Source organism: Phyllostomus hastatus, unplaced genomic scaffold (assembly GCF_019186645.2).
Source record: "Phyllostomus hastatus isolate PE091 unplaced genomic scaffold, TTU_PhHast_1.1 phas_scaffold_501, whole genome shotgun sequence".
In the NCBI taxonomy this organism is placed as follows: domain Eukaryota; kingdom Metazoa; phylum Chordata; class Mammalia; order Chiroptera; family Phyllostomidae; genus Phyllostomus; species Phyllostomus hastatus.
In genome coordinates, this window is record NW_025334033.1 from 4,163,519 (window position 1) to 4,182,089 (window position 18,571).

Genomic DNA, 18,571 nt, shown 5'->3' on the forward strand with positions numbered 1-18,571 from the left:
AATTTATTAGGAAAGATGATAAGCATATAATCCTAACATTATAAATAATTTTAAAATAAATAACAGAATAGCTTAGAAATAACAAATATTTCCAACAAGAAATAATTTGTTAAATTTGTCATGGTACATTAATATGTAGAATATGCCTATGATGAAATTTACACAACCATTAATAAATATATTTTCAAAGTAGATTTAGTTACATGGAAAAATAAACACAGCATAAAGTTAGGGGAAAAAAGGAGACAAATTGTATGTACAGTTCAACCTAATTATGTAAACAAAATATGTACAAGTATTTAACTATGTGGACTCGAAATATCCATCATAGAATACATCGACATGTCAGTGTGCAGCACAGGGTAGAAGAACTATGGTTTTTTAAAAATGCTTGCTTCCCTATATTTTATTATATCTCAAATTTTCAGCAATAGGCAAGTATTTTAACATTTTAAAAAAATCTCTATTCCTTATTTCTATTTTTCTTGATCACAGATAAACATTTAAAAGTATTTAATGCATATCTTCTGTCTATGCCCTTGCAAAGGCATTATTATTTTGTGTGCCTATATTTTAATTTATTTCAATGTTGATTTTATCCATTCAGCACTTTGCTGTTATACATACATTGAGTATATTTTTCTAACTGCAGACTTGTCCCTCATGATGGGCACCCACCACATTTTAACTACTGGCACTCCCAGGAACAGACATCCAGATCGCCTCCAACAACCCTATCACCATCAAAATAACCCTGCAAAGGCTATTCTCACTAATGTCCCCTTATGGACTGACAGATTTACTACTTTAAGGAGGATATGGATATGTCATCTCAGTATTTCAGTATTGCCCTCTACAATGGTAGTACCAACTGACATTCTTAGAGGGGTTCTGTAAATCTCTACCTGTCAACAATTAGCATTATCCAGCTTCCTCATTTGTGCCAACCTAGAACAAAGTAACATCTCACTGCTGCTGTAATTTGCATTTCTCTGATCACTGAATCAGTTTGAGCATCTCTCTATATTCATATTAGGTTTTGAGACATTCTTCTTTTGTGTAGTGGTTCTCCATAGCCTTTGCCATTTGTCTGGTACGATTGCTATCTTACATCTTGATATATACCAATTAACAATTCCTTGAGATTTTTAAATATTATTCTAATTATGTTGTCTACCAGTTTTTATGTATTTTGCAAAATTTAAGTTTCATAATTATTCTTCAGTAATGGCAAATTTTACTCATAATAGTAAATGTTGCAAACATTTTACTGAACACTTGGAATGTGCCAGATACTGAGCTAAGCACCTTATACATCATTACATTGTTATCATTTTTTTTTATACATGGGAAGCTAACTAGAGCAACATTTCAGGTAAGCAGTAGAGTCGGTATTTACACCTGGGCTCCTGGATACAGAGGTAACAAGCATCTGACCCCATGGGGTCTGAACGAACTATGGAAAGGACTCCTGCCTTAAGGTATTATCTTCTCTCCACCACCCCTGCCACCAGGCTCTGTAATTCTCACAATTAAAAATTCATTTCTGCAAGGGAAATCATTGTACATGAAAAGTTCTCTTAACCAAAACTCTTTTAACTCTTAGATAAAATATATGAAAGGATTAACACATTACCTACATTGATTTATTATATTAAACGTCATGTTACCCATCTTACATGAGGGGTGTATGAGAGGGAGGCTCAGGAGATTTGAGGCCGGTGAACAAAATGGGTTTCTCTACCTAATCTCCCCCCACCCCCACCGCCCCTACAAGTCCACAGGTTGTCTGTTTTCTGATTCCTTGACTACTTGGGGGAGCTGGGTCAGCAAACTGAAAAATGAATATGTGTTTGATTTTTTATCTCACTTAATGAGGTTAATACCATTTTCGTAAAGATAAGGAGATACAGGCATTTCTTAAAATCTGATTCATCTTAGGCAATAATGCAAAAGATAGAATTCAAGATAAGTTGAAAAAATATCCTCTAATTGCAGAAAGAAGATAGTGTTTGATGATTCATTTGCTTTTATATTAGAATCACTGCTCTCTTGGTACATCAGGCAATCGATTGATTATCCTTTATAAGTATATGCAAAAATGAAAGGAAAAAAGAAGAGGGCAAAAAACTGGGGTAGCGTGAGTTAAAATCTAGTTGTGTCCGATAACCGCTGTGAAAGAGGTGAGAAACAAATTGCTAACTGTGTACAAATCTGTTGGGTGCTCACTTCATACAGGGTTCATGGACATGCAGATTAGACTATGAAGCCAAAGAAAAAGACACTCAGACTGCTTCATATAACTTCCTCTATCAGAAAAAAATCATGTTAAAAATGTAAATTATCCATTAATATTCATCCATATCTTTAGAGAGATTATCACCATGCTGAGAAGATACTTGTCAAAGTTAGCAAAAATAAGCATAGACAGGTTCTACAGTAAAGTTTCTTCAAATACTGCTTTTGCGCTTTGCTCACTCTCTCTGCCACTCCAGCGGTACGTATGATGGACTTCTCTCTTCCGTCTCGTACAGTCTTTTCTCTGTCATCCATCCTGTATTCTCTGGGCTTCAGTCTTAACATTTTATATCACCCTCTCTTCCGGTTCCTTAACTGACTGTGCAACTGTACCAAATCTACTGGTAAACCCATGTATTGTGATCTTAATTTCAGGTATTGTATTTTTAAGTTCTAGAATTCTATTTGACTTTTTTATATAAATTCCAAATAGCCCTAAAATAGTTCATAGTCCCACCTAATGACATTATAAATCGGATAAGTGATAAGTCTAAATCGGATAACTGGATTATATAAATATCCTCTGAGACTGTTTCCATTGTGTGGTTTTCTCTCAGTTTCACTTATCTCATTAGGTTTCTTGATAAGCTTGGTAATTTTTGATTGCCTGCTGAAAACTATATGAAATATTTTAGAGATAATGTGAGGCTCTGAACCACTTTATCTTTCTCGAGAGAAATAAACAATAAGAGTAGGATTGGATTTCTTTAATTCAGTCTAGAACTGATATGATTCAGAGTTGGATGTAAGTATTTGCAAGGACTGGACTACTTCCAGCTGCCTTTATTCCTAAGGTAGAGCCCATTCAAGAGTTCAGCTGAAAACTTGGAGTTAACCAGGTCTGCTCCACTCTGGTTGCCCTGAATCCTCATTATTGTCTCCATAGCCACATTAAGCTGTTGGGAGCCCTGCTCAGCTTCTCAGCTGGAGTTTTCTCTGCAACTTCTTCACATCCCTGGGTTATTATTTTTTAATTAGAAAGTGCCTTGAGGGGAAAGGAGACAATGTTCAAGGATTTCATTCTCTGGAACTTTGGTAATTCAAATTATGTCAGTTTTTATAATTCTTTAATGCCTTCCAGTATTATTTTTGTTTTAATTTCATGCAACTTTCCTAGTTTGTATTGAGAGAGTTTGTCTAATGCAAGTTATTCCATCAAAGCTGAAAATGATTATCTTCAATATCATTAAAATTGAAAACACAGATACCCTCTGACCCAGCATTTCCATTCTAGCATCTTATCCTACAGAAAAACTCATTCATGCCCAAACACATAGATATAATAATATTCATCTAGCATTTTATGTAATAATAAAATATTTAAAATATATCAGTAAAGAATGAAGTCCATAAATAAAAAGGTTCAATATATTATTCATGTAATACAACACAATAATATTGTGGAGACAAATGACCTGAATTTTTATGTGTTAAAATGGAAGATGGAAAATAATGTGTATATTATATTCCAATTTAGGTAAAACTGGATAAACACATGTATATATATTTATATATGCAAAAAATGTTTTTGAAAAGTTACATAGGATACAAGAGTGGTTGATCTGGGAAAGGGCAGAAACACTGGGGGCTTGGATTCAGGAGAATAGTTTTCATTATTTATAGGGTTTGAGTTCATTTTTTACATATTATATGCCTGAAATTTAAAATAGACATTATTTAAGAGAAAAATAAAATATAACCTGCAAAGCGCTACAAACTAGCATAGAAGAAAATGGCCGCTCAAAGGAGGTTTACTTAAGTATGAAAACATCACAGTATTAATCTCTAAGTTTAGCGTTTAAGGACAGATTGGACTTAGTCAAGTGAAGGAAATACAAAGCAGAGAAAGGAAGAGGAGAAACATGGAAGCGTGAGGGGACACCCAACTCTTCGGAAACCATCAACAGTTCTAAACCGATGAAAGAGGAGTGATGTCTGAGACTGGCTATATTACAAGCCTCATTTTTCCCAAGGGCAGGCTGTGCCATGTTAAGAAGTTTAAAATTTATTTTGAGGCAATGGGGAATGATTCAAAAGTTTGTAAGGAAAATGTAATATGACCAGATTTGCAATTCACATGCATTATGATAGCAGTACTGTGGACAATGGAATGAAAAGGCATAAGGAAGGGAAGAGGCAGACTTCAGCTGTAAGATCACAGACCCTAATGTGGTGACAATAGGGATTAAAAGGGACAGATGATAAGATATTAAGAAGAGAATTAAAAGAATGTGGGGCCTTATTCATGAATAATGGATATGTGAAGTCACTTATTACCATTCACTTTTTTCAGCTTGGACAACTGAGTAGACAATGGGACCCTTCACTGCCAGGAAAGAAATGTTCAGTCCTGCAGCATTTAGAGGCAGCTGAGAGCACACAGGTCTGGAGCATACGAAGATGAGGAAGAACAGACTTAATTGTCATAAAAACAAAATTGGTAGTTGAAGTCATGGGGGTATTTAACATCACCACAGGAGGTGGAGGGATGGAGCCACAGCATATGAGGGGTGGAATATATATCATGAGCCCCAGAAGTAAGCTAAGAAAATACTCAGAAAGGTTTCAGGAGTAGGTAGCACTGTAGAAGCCAATGTGTTGTTGGTATCGAGGAACCAGAAGATGATGTATTGATCACTCTTTTAGAATTGCCGAGAGCTTGTTCAAAGATGTAGACATAAATACAATGCTGGCCATAGAACAAACTGCTGTAAGAACAGTGCAATCACAGGGGCATGGGAGGTAACCATGTCCATTAGATAGACTTAAATAAATGATACCAAATTTTCTAGAAATCAAAGATAATTTGTCATAATTATATAAGCATTTCATTTTTATTTTAATCTTTACTATTTGCCTGGCACATATTAGGTGCTTAATAATGCATAATGAAAGAAGGAATGCATTAACATTTGGGGGATTTCTAAGCATTTGGTACATACTGATAAACCACAAAACAATCAAATACAAATAACTCAAAGGAAATGTAAAAGCCATAAATTTAGTGGAGTATAACTGCTGACAATTGACAACAGAGCCATGAAATTATGCTGATGAATTAACAGTATAGGAGGGAAAATGATAATATTAAAGGAGATCAGTTTTTTCATAAAAGTAAGGTGATTTTCTTTCTTCCATCATGATTGTGGAATAAAAAAACTCTAATAATTACACTACTCTAGTTCATGAAACACTGACATACTATTCATAACATTTGTCCAAAACTCCAGGAAAATATGGGATGGGCAAAAGTAGATTTATAGTTGTAATACAAATGATACAATAATTAATAAATACTAATGCAAAAGTAAGCTCTGTGTTTCACATATTCACAACTATAATACTACTTTTACCCACACTTGTATAGTACAGGTAAGAGAAAACAGTGGAAATAACTAAATTTTTCTTTAATGTTTGAACACATTTAGGGTTTGACAATGATAAGGGCTAAGCAATTGTTAAAGTCTTGGGATAATTTCTTTACTATTCTACAAATTAATTTTCTAATAGATGAAAGAGATTAAATCAGATATTCTCTAAATAAAGTTTCTGCTCACATTTCTGAGTATAGCCTAAAATGTCCATTTTAATAAACTTTCTGACAGGACAATTTCCTCAGATACACCTTACTTTTTAAATCATGCCTACAAGCTGGCAATAATTTTTATAATTAATTTTAGACATTTTCATACCCACTAGAAGTTTAAGTTTTCATAAAAATATGTCATGAATGTATCTGAATTTTTCTGGAATAAAATTGATTTCAAAATTATCATAATGTGACACTTTTTTCCCACCCTTTAGATGACTATATTTTGAGAAACAGGTAATATAAATTCCTACCTCTAAGAGATAAGGCTCCATTTCAGCCAGGGATTTTCCAAGATGCTTATCTGGATTTAAACCTGCCAAGAAAAGTTTAAATTTTTAAAGTAAGTATCTGATTAAAAGTTAAAGACATATTCCTCTCCGCTCACCTAGGTAACCAGTATGTATTTTAAATTTCTTTGATCATAAAATAAAATGTACTTTGCTATTATTTACTTTCCTATTATTCTTGGGTAACTGTTATTCTTGCTCCTCAAAAATATTTCCTTCCAATTCATTTCAGTTGCATTGTGTCAACTATGAGATGCATTGTTTCAACCCGTTTTTCCATTTTTGAGGAATTGTAATTAGGGTAGAAAAAATAAGTATAATTTCAAGGATGTAATTGCTAACTTTGTCCAGTTACTCTATTCCCACCAACCACTTAAAGTTTTTTTTATTTGATTTTAAAGAGAGACAGAAATGGGGTGCGGGGGGAAGGGGAGGCTTCAATTTGTTGTTCCACTTATTTATGCATTCATTGGTTGACTCTGATAGCGGATCAAACTAGCAAACTTGGCCTATTGGGATGGCATTCTAACCGACTGAACTGCCCAGCCAGAGCACCGGCAACCACTTTTCATTTCAGTGTTTAAAATGAGTCAGTAAATTAAATACTTTGAAACAAACATCCATGCTACCACCTGGATTTAACAAGTATTACCATCTTGCCATATTTCCTCCACAACCGTTTCTTAAAAAAATAAACAACATAATCATAATAGAATTTCACAGTATGTCTATCCCTAAGCAATCTCTTTCCCACTGTTTCTACATGGATAACCACTCTTCTGACGCTGGTGACTTACTTCCCAACGATGCTTCTACAGTCTTAGTACAAACGTATGCATGTACCTAAAACAATATTTGGCATTGCTCATGCACATGTATTTTTTTATGAATGATGTAATTTTTAATTTATTTTTTCAATTCACAATGTTAATGAGATCTACTTATATTGATTACTGTGCCTCTGGTCCATCCAGTTTTACTGTTGTATTAAATGCCATTATATGGATATATCAGAATTTACTTACCCCCTCTCCAATGGGTACTGGCTTCTTTTTTTTAATCATTTTTTATTTTCAGTGACAGCTGACCTACATTATTATATTAGTTTCAGGTGTACAACTTATTTCTAATTTCTATTTTGACACTAGTACTTTTTATGCTGCAATGAACTGCTTTTATGTGGAATTACTGTGATACAAGAGAAAATATACACACACACACACAAAACACACACATATATACATATATATAAAATCTTAAGATTATTAGATATTATCAAATTGCTCTCCAAAGCACTCTTTCCAATTTGTACTTCCACCATCATAGAAATATAATTCCAATTTAACATATACAAAAATAACTCAAATGTCAAACTTTTTAACTTTTGTAATCTGAGAGAGACATATGTGTGTGGATACACACGTATATACATATATATTGCATTATATAGATCTATAGGTAGTGCTTTAGATACTGGTTTTATATTCATTTTCTGATTACTGTTAAAAGTAAGTACTTGTTCATATTTTATTTCCCATTCATTCAGGTTTTCACTTCTGTGACTTGCTTATTAAAATCATTTGCCCATGTTTATTGTTGCTTTATCTTTCATTTGATAACTTCTAGTTCTTGATATATTCTGAATGCTAATCCTTCATCATTATACACATTAGAAATATGTTCCTAGTCAGTGGCTTCTCATCACACATTTTTTTTTTAAATTGGAGGAAGGTCTTCAGATAAACTTTTTAGTCTACAGTTGTCAGAAGTATTGTTATTTTAAGTGTTTCCTTTGTATTGTAATAAATTTTTGCCTGCCAAGGTCACAATGTTAGTCCCTTATATTTTATTTTCAGTTATAAATTTTGCATTCACATTTAAATTTTAATCCATGTAGAATTTACTCCCAGCTATTCTGTATGGAATATTATAAATGTGTCTCTCATTTGTGGATAATAACTACTGTTTATGGAATCCCTTCCCTGCTGAGGTACTAATGTACAGGACACCTCTACCAAACACAAAGTTTCCATACATATGTAAGTCTATGTCATGTCACCTACAATTATTACTTCCGCATCACCAGTGCCACATATTGTACAAATGTCTGTTTTAATCTACACTAGAGACAGTTAGTTGGCCAATAACAGACTTTAATCAAAATCCGTAATTCCAGAGGTTACAACTTCTAGTTATCTTTACCTTACATTAGCAAGAGAGTATGCTAATTAACTTAATGGCTGTTAGGAATTATTTTCCTTGTGAAATTTGTTGGGTTGGTCAAAAAATTCCTTTGTTTTTTTTCCATACAATGGAAGCCATAGTAGTGCTTAGTTGTTTTCAACTTCATTCAAAACAATTTTGTTAGATTGTTTTGTGACAGCCGTCATATCAGTGTGCATTTAAAAAACATCAAAATTGGTGAAGTTTTGTGTAGTCAGTTTAATATTGAAGATGGAAGAAAATATGCAACATTTTCAGTATATTATGATTTATTATTTCAAGAAAGATAAAAATGCAATTGAAAGGCAAAAAATGATTTGTGCAGTGTATGGAGAAGGTGCTGTGACTGATCAAACTTGTCAAAAGTGGTTTGTGAAGTTTCGTGCTGGAGATTTCTTGCTGGATGATGCTCCAAGGTCAGGTAGACCAGTTGAAGTTGATAGTGATCAAATCGAGACATTAATTGATAAAAATCAATATTATACCACATGGGAGAGAGCTGACATTCTCAATATCCAAATCAACAAAGTTATTGGTGAAAATGAAAGATGAATCTTATTTTATGGAAAAAACTAGATGGACTTTTTGACCTACCCGTATTTATTTTAAAAACAAAGTATGTAGTACTTACTATGTGCAAGGCACTGTTACGAGTGCTTTACAAATATTAACTAATTGAATCCTCGAAATAATCCAGTAAGTAGGTACTACTATGGTCCTCATTGAACATATGAGAAAACTGAGGCACAGAGAAGTTCAGTGATTCTCCAAGGTCACCCACTACCAAGAAGTAAAATCTGGGTTCAAACCCAGGCCGTCTGTCTATGGGGCTCCTGCTTTTCTTTAACTACCATTCTATGCTGTTTCTCTGTGCTGGGCTAAGGAGGTTTCCATCCATACCTTGTTTGTTCAGATTTGTTTAATGTTTTTATGATCATACTTCTTAAACATGTGTATTAGAGTATGAACAAACACCAAATTTTATAAATACTTTGTCCATATCTGCTAGATGTGTTCCCCAACATCTTTACCAATACTAGATCTCATTATTATAAATTTAAAACTTTTGCCATTCTGGTAAAGAAATTGATATTAACTTACTGGTATTTGTGTATCTTTGATTTTGTATGATTGAAGTTTAACATGTTTTTCATATATTTGTGGTCAGATTTATAAACTTATTTTTTTACTATAAATTGGTTGTTCATATTCTTTGACCATTTTCCTAATAGACTGACTACTCATCCTCTTTAACTATTATTGAAACACTAGTCCTGTGCTTGTCAGCTGGGTTTCTTCTAGGGTTTGCCATTTATTCTATGAATTGGCTTACTGCAGAATCCTTACTGGTTATCAGTCTTTTACTCCTGCTGGAGCTTGTCAGGTATTTAGCAAGTTGGGGGTCTCATCAAAGTGTCAGGTACTCATTGTTGTTTTCACGTTTTCTCCCTTCTCACTTTCAAAAATGTTACTCTTACTTGTATCATTTCCTTCCTTCTTCTTTGTGTTTATTCAATTGCTTCTTTATTTCTAGGTTCTTGATTTAAACACTCAAGTCATGCATTTGTACACATTTCTTATTTTTTTTTAAAACAGAAGAATCTAAGTCCTAAATTAGCTGCAGCCCAGAAGACTTGAAAGTGACACTTTTATTCTCATTCAGTTTTCAATATTTTGTGAGTTATTTAGGTTATTTGACAATAGTCAAAATGTGTTTGTTTATTTTCACTATTTTTGTTTTCTAATTTGATTGTATTGTGGTCAAGAATATAGTCTTTACTGTGACAATTCAGAAAGTTCAGTCAAGTTCCTTTGTGATTTAGAACATGGTCAAATTTTATGAATGTTCTATACATGCTTGAAAAGCATGTTCTTTATCTGTTGAAAGCAAAATTCTGAACCTAAACACACAAAACCAATCATTAATTGTGCTGTTCAAATCTTCTATGACCTTATTGGTATTTGGTTTCCATAAACCATCAGTTTCTAATAAATGGTGGTCAAATCTTTCATTACGATTTTGGTTTAAAAAATTTCTTATAATTCTGTCAGTTTTGCTTTATATATTTGAAAGCTACGTTGTTATATGTATATAAAATCCTAATTTCTAATAGTTCTTGATGGGATTATTCCTTTTATTAAGTAGTGACCTTTCATCACCATATGTGACTTTTATCTTTTATTCTATTTGTCAATATTACAACCTCAATTTTCTTTTGTTAATATTTTCCCATCATTTATTCTTAAATTTTCTGTGTGTATGTGTTTTTAGATGTCTCTTGTAAACTATATATAATTGGATCTTTAAAAAAATTATCCTGTCTTACAAATACAACTTTAAAGATTTGAGATTAACTATTTTACATTTTCACATTTTACATTATAAGTCTGGACCTGTTTCTATGATCTTACTATGGATTTTCTGTTACACCAAGTTACATGTATATTTTTCCTTTAATATTTTCTGCCTCGTGTTGCATTGAAAATAATTTGTCTGTTTGCTCTGCTGATTAGAAGGTTATAGACTGTATTTCTATTCATTCAGTAATCAACTGTAATTATTTTATTTTTTCTCCTCACCAGAGGACATGTGCATTGACTTTTAGAGAGAAGGGAGGGAGAGAGGAAGAGAAACATCAATTGGTTGTCTCTCGTCTTTGCCCCAATGGGGACCGTGCCTGCAACTTAGGCATGTGCCTTGACTGGGAATTGAACCAGTGACATTTTGGTTTAGGGATGATGGTCCAGCCAACTGAGCCACACCAACCAGAACATCACTTCTAATTTTTAACATACATCCAAAACCACAGTATTTTAATATAAATGTATTAGGTAAAAGTTCATAAATCTAAGAATTTATGTTAGCATCCCTTTGATCAAGAGAAATTTTATTTTAAGTAGACATTAAATAAGCTCCACAATTTAAGTTATTATTGTGTTAAACTTTAGTTCCATTATTTTGTGCAAGAAAAATTAAGCTTACCTGCATATTTTACAATGTCTATGCTCAACATTCTCATTCATTTCTCCTGGAATTCAACCTATTTCTAATCTGAAGTCCGTTCTTTATTTTTCAGTGAAGATCTGTGAATGGTGAGCTCTCCTAGTTTTGTCATGTCTGAGAATGTCCTGTTTCACGCTCACCATTATATAGTAGGTTAGTTGTAAAATATTACTTCTTTAGGCATTAGTTGTTCCTAACAAGATGTCTGCTGCCAGTCTAATAGTGGTTCCCATATAAGGAATCTTTGTTTTCTCTGCGCTAGACTATACAATTTTCAATTTACCTGTAACATTCTATAATTTTAATACAATTTGTTTAAGTGTATGTTTATTGTGATTTATACTGCATAGCACCTAATATGCTCTTTCTAGTAGAAAACACCTATCTTTCTTCAAGGGTGGAATATTTTCAACTATTATGTTTGTAAACATTGTTTTTGTGCTTTTACTTCTATTTTTTCTGTAAGATCTAATATACAAATATTGCAATTTCCAAATATTCTCCATATTTTCAAACTGCTCTTTCATTTTAATTTTTCTCTCTCTCTGTCACTTCCTGGGTGAAGTACTTTTTTCTGCTTAACTCACTCTTTCTGATTTGGCTCCCCTAGAGTTTATTCTGCCCACTGAGGTTTTTAAATGACTGTGTTTTGTTTCTAAAATTTCTATTTAGTTACTTTTCACATCACACTATTGCTGTTCCATACTGGGTGATTTACTCTTCTAATCAATTGCTTTTTCTTTAATGGGTATCATGCTTTTCTTTATCTCTTCGAGGATCTCCCACATATGGAGCACTTTCAGTCTGTTTCCCCACAGGACTGTGATCTCCTAGTGTGGCCCCTCCAGTTCCTTGATTCTCATATACACCTCAGTCACATAATACACACATATCACACTACGTATTCAGACACTGGGTTACACATCATTAAAATCATTTTAAAAGCCTTTCATGATTGAATCTAAGAATTTATGTTTTGCATTCTCTATAAGGATCAGGGAGTAAATAAATGCCAGTTAAAAAGGATGAAAGAAATGTAAGAGCATACACTTTACAGAGATGGGAACTGAAAGATCAAACTGATGATCTCATTTTTCTTGTCATCTTTTAATTCATTGTAGAATCATCAAACTCCGGTTCAGAACTGGTAAAGTACAGAAATAACTGTACATATCATTTCAGAGATGGCTGTATTCCATGACGGATAAGCTAATTTGGCTTGCCTTTAGACAAGTCAGTGAAGTATGTAAACAAAAGCCACACCGGGCACAGTTTTTTCAGATGAATCTGTGATCGTCATATAAGTATACCTTTGTAAAAATTGGGGACCTCATGATCACTTCCCATATGACATGCATTTCAGATTGTTTCTATAAAATGCAGGGAGGGAAAAAGTAGGTTTACGGTTGTAGTATACAAAACACAAAGTATACTCTTGTATTATTATTTACTAACATATTATTTTCCATATGAAGCAACTGTAAACCTACTTTTGCCCCACTCTGTATTTTCTTGGATAAGACGCAGAAATCCCTAGCAGTTCAAGCTATTGTTCTGGAAAAATCAGCGGCCTGAAGCCATTCTGATCTCTGAGATCTCTCCTAAATCAGTTGAAACTATTACATGTGGGATGATATCAGTCAGGGGTGTGGTAGAAAGATTACTCAACCTACCCCAGAATATTCAGATATGAAGCTTTTCTCAAGAAACTATTTATTGCTTAGAACACTGATGATTCCATAAATATTAAACTACATGCAAATGAAAACTCTTTGTAGTTTATTTTTATAAATATAATGACTGATTGAATATGTATTTTTCTTACACTTCACGTATATTTTTTCACAAGTTACCTCATTTGGAAATGGCATTGTATGTACAGTATATATAATATTTACTTTCTCTAAATGGAACAAGACAATTATTAGTATAATAACAAAATCTGGAGAAACAGATCACTTTAACATAAAAAACTGTTAGCTTATCTATAACTATGAAGTTCAAAGATGTTCATCTTTCATGTCATGCATTTCGGTTTTGGTATTTTCTAATCTGGTATTTGGTATTATCTAATCTAACCATTTGATATGCATGGAGAATTCAGACACCCAAGATTGTTCATAATTGAGAATGAAATTTTAGGGTCAGATTAGCATCAGTAAAATATATTTATCATTGGATTGTTTTTTAATTTTATGCTTAAATGATAGATAAAAACATTTAAAATAGTGAAGTCAATCTTTGAGTTAGAATTTAACACACAGCTTAGACAACATAAATATCTTCTCAGTTTAATTTACTGGTGTTACCAACAAGAATCCACTTATGTTTCTAAGCACAACTACAAAAATGAAGCTAATATACCAATATATTTGTTCTCAAATGTATCTATTAAATGGAATAATTTTACAGTATCAAAATATATACCTCAGTAATTTTAAAATCCATCTTACACATTCAGCCAACTTTTTAAAATATGTTTATTGATTTTAGAGAGGAAGGGAGAGACAAACATCGATGTGAGAGGGAAGCATTGATTGGTTGCCTCCCATCCATGCCCCAATTAGGGATTGAACCAGTAACCTAGGTATGTGCTCTGACTGGCAATTGCACCTCCAACCTTTTGGTGTACTAGACGACACTCTGACACTCCAACCACTGAGCCATCCAGCCAGGGCCATTCACTCCATGTTTAAGTAGCAGTGTTTTAACCAGGAAATGCAGCTAGCCCAATAGACATAATCTTCTCTTTCTTTAAATTAACCCCTGTATCCAGACCCAATACAATTTCAGTATAATTTGAAAATCTCCTAGTTTTTGTAACAGCATCATACCCATGTTATCTTATATAAAACTGTATTTATGTTAAAACCCTTTGAGGGACTGTGAAAAGTTTATGAAAAAGCCATAATGGTCCATGGGCTTTTTCAATTCAATTCAACTTTATCTAAGAACTTTAATTTATTCTTGTGCTTGAAAAAGATGGTTCATTTTTTAGATTCATTCAATTTAGATGCCTCTTTTCTAGAAGCCTGGGTCATGAATAGACATTAACTGTGCTGCACCAGAACCTAGTAGTCTGTTCGATTTCCGTCCTGAATCAGTCAGCTGTGGAATGTGAGCCTCGATGATTCTATCTCTCTTATGAAAACCTTTATAATCATTGAGATGATAACATTTATTAAGATTGATATAAATATCAGTATCAAGAATTATCAGTATTAATACAGATGATTACAATCCAGAGAACCCAGGATGATGTCATATTTAGAGTATATTTTAACTCAAGTATTTAAGTTACTTTAAGTTACTAGCAAAATTTTCTCCAAAGTGCAGAAAAAATTTACTGTAAATCCTGACACCTAACCATTTAATCATATCTTACAGACATTCCTTGATGGGAGCAGGGTGGATGAATAAACCCACAACAAGACCTAGGCATTGAATAACTCCATGCAGAATTAAGAAATTAATTAGAAGGAAGAACCATAATTTGCAGAACTGACATCTATTTTACTTTACTTGCATGTATCAATGGGAAGCAATTACAATTCAATTAAAATATTCAATTTTATTACTTTACTGACTGACCTTGAAGTTAATGCCTGTTTTATTTAATTGCATCATCTATGAATAAATGTTAGCCCTATGATGTTATGCCCCATTATTTTCAATGCATTTTTCAACTTCTCAACTGAATTATATCAGTCAATTTATTATCTACTGTCATAGAGGCAAGTGGAGGTTTATTTCTTCAGGACAGCCCAATATATGATATGAGAGAAAGATCACAAAATGTTTGATAATGCTATTTTGAACAGAGTCAAATAAAATGAATTGTGTCCCCATTTCAGCTTTTGTAGCTTAGATTTTTACTATAAAATCAGTAGGTGATATTAGAAAAGGTATAATCACTCTAAGAAGTAATTTCCAGTCTGCCTATAATTCCTGATAAATTCAATGCAGACAGCAATGGAACACCCCATGTATCTTCGAAAGTTAACACATACACACACACTTAATCTCTTCTTATTTCTACCTGGCTCACTGGCCACCAGAACCACGTGATTTCATTTAAAAAGTTCTCATGGTTTTGTTGGTATATATAAGGTTTTTCTTTTTTTTGGTTCCCAGACTCTAGTCAAGCACACTGCTTACTATTCCGTAATTGAGGATTTAAGAAATAAAATGACTAAATTTGTGTTTAAAAGAACGGATAAGAAAGATTACATAATCTCTAAAATAAAAATGAGGTCACATGTTTTGCAAGTTGACTATTTGTGGAACTTTTTAATTTAAATTTCCAGATTGTTTTATTTCTACAATTAGGTCACTATATGCTTACTTATCTTAGAGGTTATGCTAGGACCCATCTGAACATGTAACTGGTTTCTGAAATCTATGAACTGTTATTTCATTTAGTGTAAGTAACAAAGGAGATTGAGGTTCTTTATGGATTCACTTTTAAGATCCATGACATCCATGAAATGAATGACCAATAAATCATATGAAGTATAATTGTGCAGTTAATGATAATCAATACTTTCTCGTGATAGCCCAAATAGTCCTTTTTTTAACCTTTAAAAATACTATACAGTTTTAACATGTAGAAAATAAATAAAAAGTAGAAGAAATGTTTCAAACATAGACATTTTTTAAAAGAGGAATCTGATATACTTATTTTAGAAATATCTTCCTAATCTTTCATATTAGTTTTCAACATGATGAGCACTGAAAACCGAAAGAACAGCAATATGAGGCTGGAGTGTCTGAAGGGATGAAAGTTGAGGTTAAAAAGTGACAAAAAACAGATCCTACAGAACCTTGTGTTTTGTTTTAAAGAATTTATACTTGAATGTAAGGTCACAGAGAAGACAGAGAAGTTCTAAGCAGAGGAATGGCACGATCCAATTTGAATTTTGGAAAGATCATTCCTTGGCAGGAAACAAGACTGAAGGTAAGAAGGCAAATAAAGGGTCTGCTGCAACAGTTAGTGAGAGGGTACACAGACAAGGCAGTAGGTATGAAAGGAAGACAACAGAGTTGAGAATGACATATAGCAGGTAGAATATATAGTAGCTGCTGATGAACTGTGCATGGGGAATATGGGAGAGAGAAGAGGCAAGGATAACTGTCAGGTTTCTGACTCAGGTTGACTTAAAAGGTGGTGGCCACCAAACACGATGTATTTCAAATATAGAAAAAGTAGAACAAAAGAAAGCTTGGAGCATGTATTTGAGTTTCCAATGAATCACTCAAGAAATCTAACTGGCAATTAGGTATACGGAGTTAGAGCCTAGCATAGAGGTCTGGGCTGGAGATACTAACATAGAAATAGAAGCCATGAGATAAAATTAATCAACAAGAATATGTGAAGTGAGAAGAGAAGTACAGGAAAGAGCTTTGATGAATATCAACTTTTAATGGACACTATAGTCAGAGAGCTGTCCAAAATGAAAATCTGATCTGGTCATTTTATTTTAAAATCCTTCAGTCATACTCCTTCCTACACAAGATAGTTACATGAGCACTAGCATCTAATTCTTTTCTTCCCATGATGGTTGATGTTATGTGTCAACTAGAGTGGGCCATGGAATGCCCGGATGAAATGCTATCTCTCTGTGAGTCTGTCTCTGAGTGTGGTTCTGGATGAGATTGGCATTGGAATTGGTGGTCTCAGTGAAGTAGGTTGCTCTCCCCAGTGTGGGTGGGCATCATCAATCCATTAAGGGCCTGAACAGAGTGAGGGCAGAGGAAGCAGAAACCAGTCCCCTTTTTTCCCCACCTCGGTGCTTGATCTGGAACAACTCATCTCATCTCCTCCTGCCTTCAGACTGGGATTTACGCCATTTGCTCCCCAGCACTCAGGCCTTTGGACTCGGAATGAATTATACCATTGGCTTTCTTGAGTTGTCAGTTGCAAAGAGCACATTGTGGGACTGCTCACCACCATGGCATCATGTCAGCCAATCCCTCATAATATGTCTTTTTTATATCCTATTGGTTGTGTTTCTCTGAGGCACCCTGATTAATACACTTCCCTCCATTCCAAACTCCCCTGAAAAGACTGCTGAATAAAGGAAGAAGAAAATGTCAGGACAGAAACTACCCAGTACTTGACCTAAATTCTGCTTGAGTAAAGATAAAATCAAATTCAGAAGAAAGTCTGTCTTCAGACTTTTCCAGTGAAAAAATAACTTCCTAGAAAAAGAAGTAAAGGAGACTCTGGAGAATCCTGATTATAACCCACACAACTTGCATTGTGAGACACAACATCTCAGTAGGTTCTCATGTAAGTTTACACTGACTGTGACCTGCACGTACTTAACATACATTTGAGACATCGGCCAATACAATCATACCTATCTGAAGGGTAGTTCATTGGAGGGCGAGTCTTATAAACTTTATAACATACCTTGCCCTAGGCAGTTTTAATAAATAAATGTTAATAAATTCTCAGCTAAGATAGGAGAGTCTCACTTCCCAACCATGAAAAATATGAAGTTATATTGGTAGTAAGGCACTAAACACAAACATTTGTTTGGATAGTCAATTATTAAATAGTCTTACTACTAAACAGACAAACAGAAAAAGACTTGTGGATTTAACCTTTCCAGAGGAGTTTTCAGTTTAATTGTTATGTTACTGGGAAGTTGTTTTAGTGTAAGCTGTCTGAAACAGCCATGACTGTTACTACAGAGAGCTAACTTTTATAATAATATGTATTAAAATAGGATCTTTATTTCTAAATATGGCCTTTTGTGTATTTTTTATTTTAAACAATAGAGGGAATTGGAGTTATTTAGTTGATATGAAGGTAGAAAGACAGGCTCTAGAATTATAATATAATGCATATTTCTTGAAAGGCCGTATATGTTATACACACACAGACACATAATTAGCTTTGGAATATACAGAATCTTAATCAATTCAAAAGTTCAAAGAACATATCCATACTAGTACCAAACAGTTATAGGCATAAATTACTTTTTTAACAGCCTGCCTTATCTAGTAAAGGAAAAGATATGTTAGCAATAAAATGAATAAAATCAGTAGCTATTTCCTCTGTTGTTATAATCAGTTAACCTCCTTTGCAGACTAAGCAAAAGGCATTCTACTCAGAGATGGGTCATATGGGACTGGCAGTATTTGTATTTAAATCTGAAG

At 33.5% G+C, this 18,571-nt stretch overlaps 1 protein-coding gene across 1 annotated transcript in view; it reads right to left on the reverse strand.

Annotated features, from left to right (window-relative positions):
• The window catches only part of DPH6 (diphthamine biosynthesis 6), a 166,214-nt gene that overhangs the window by 18,112 nt on the left and 129,531 nt on the right, over positions 1-18,571 (reverse strand). Inside the window, exon 6 of the mRNA XM_045823522.1 lies at positions 6,142-6,203. Coding sequence (XP_045679478.1) covers positions 6,142-6,203 — 62 coding nt within the window. The remainder of the gene's footprint in view (positions 1-6,141; positions 6,204-18,571) is intronic.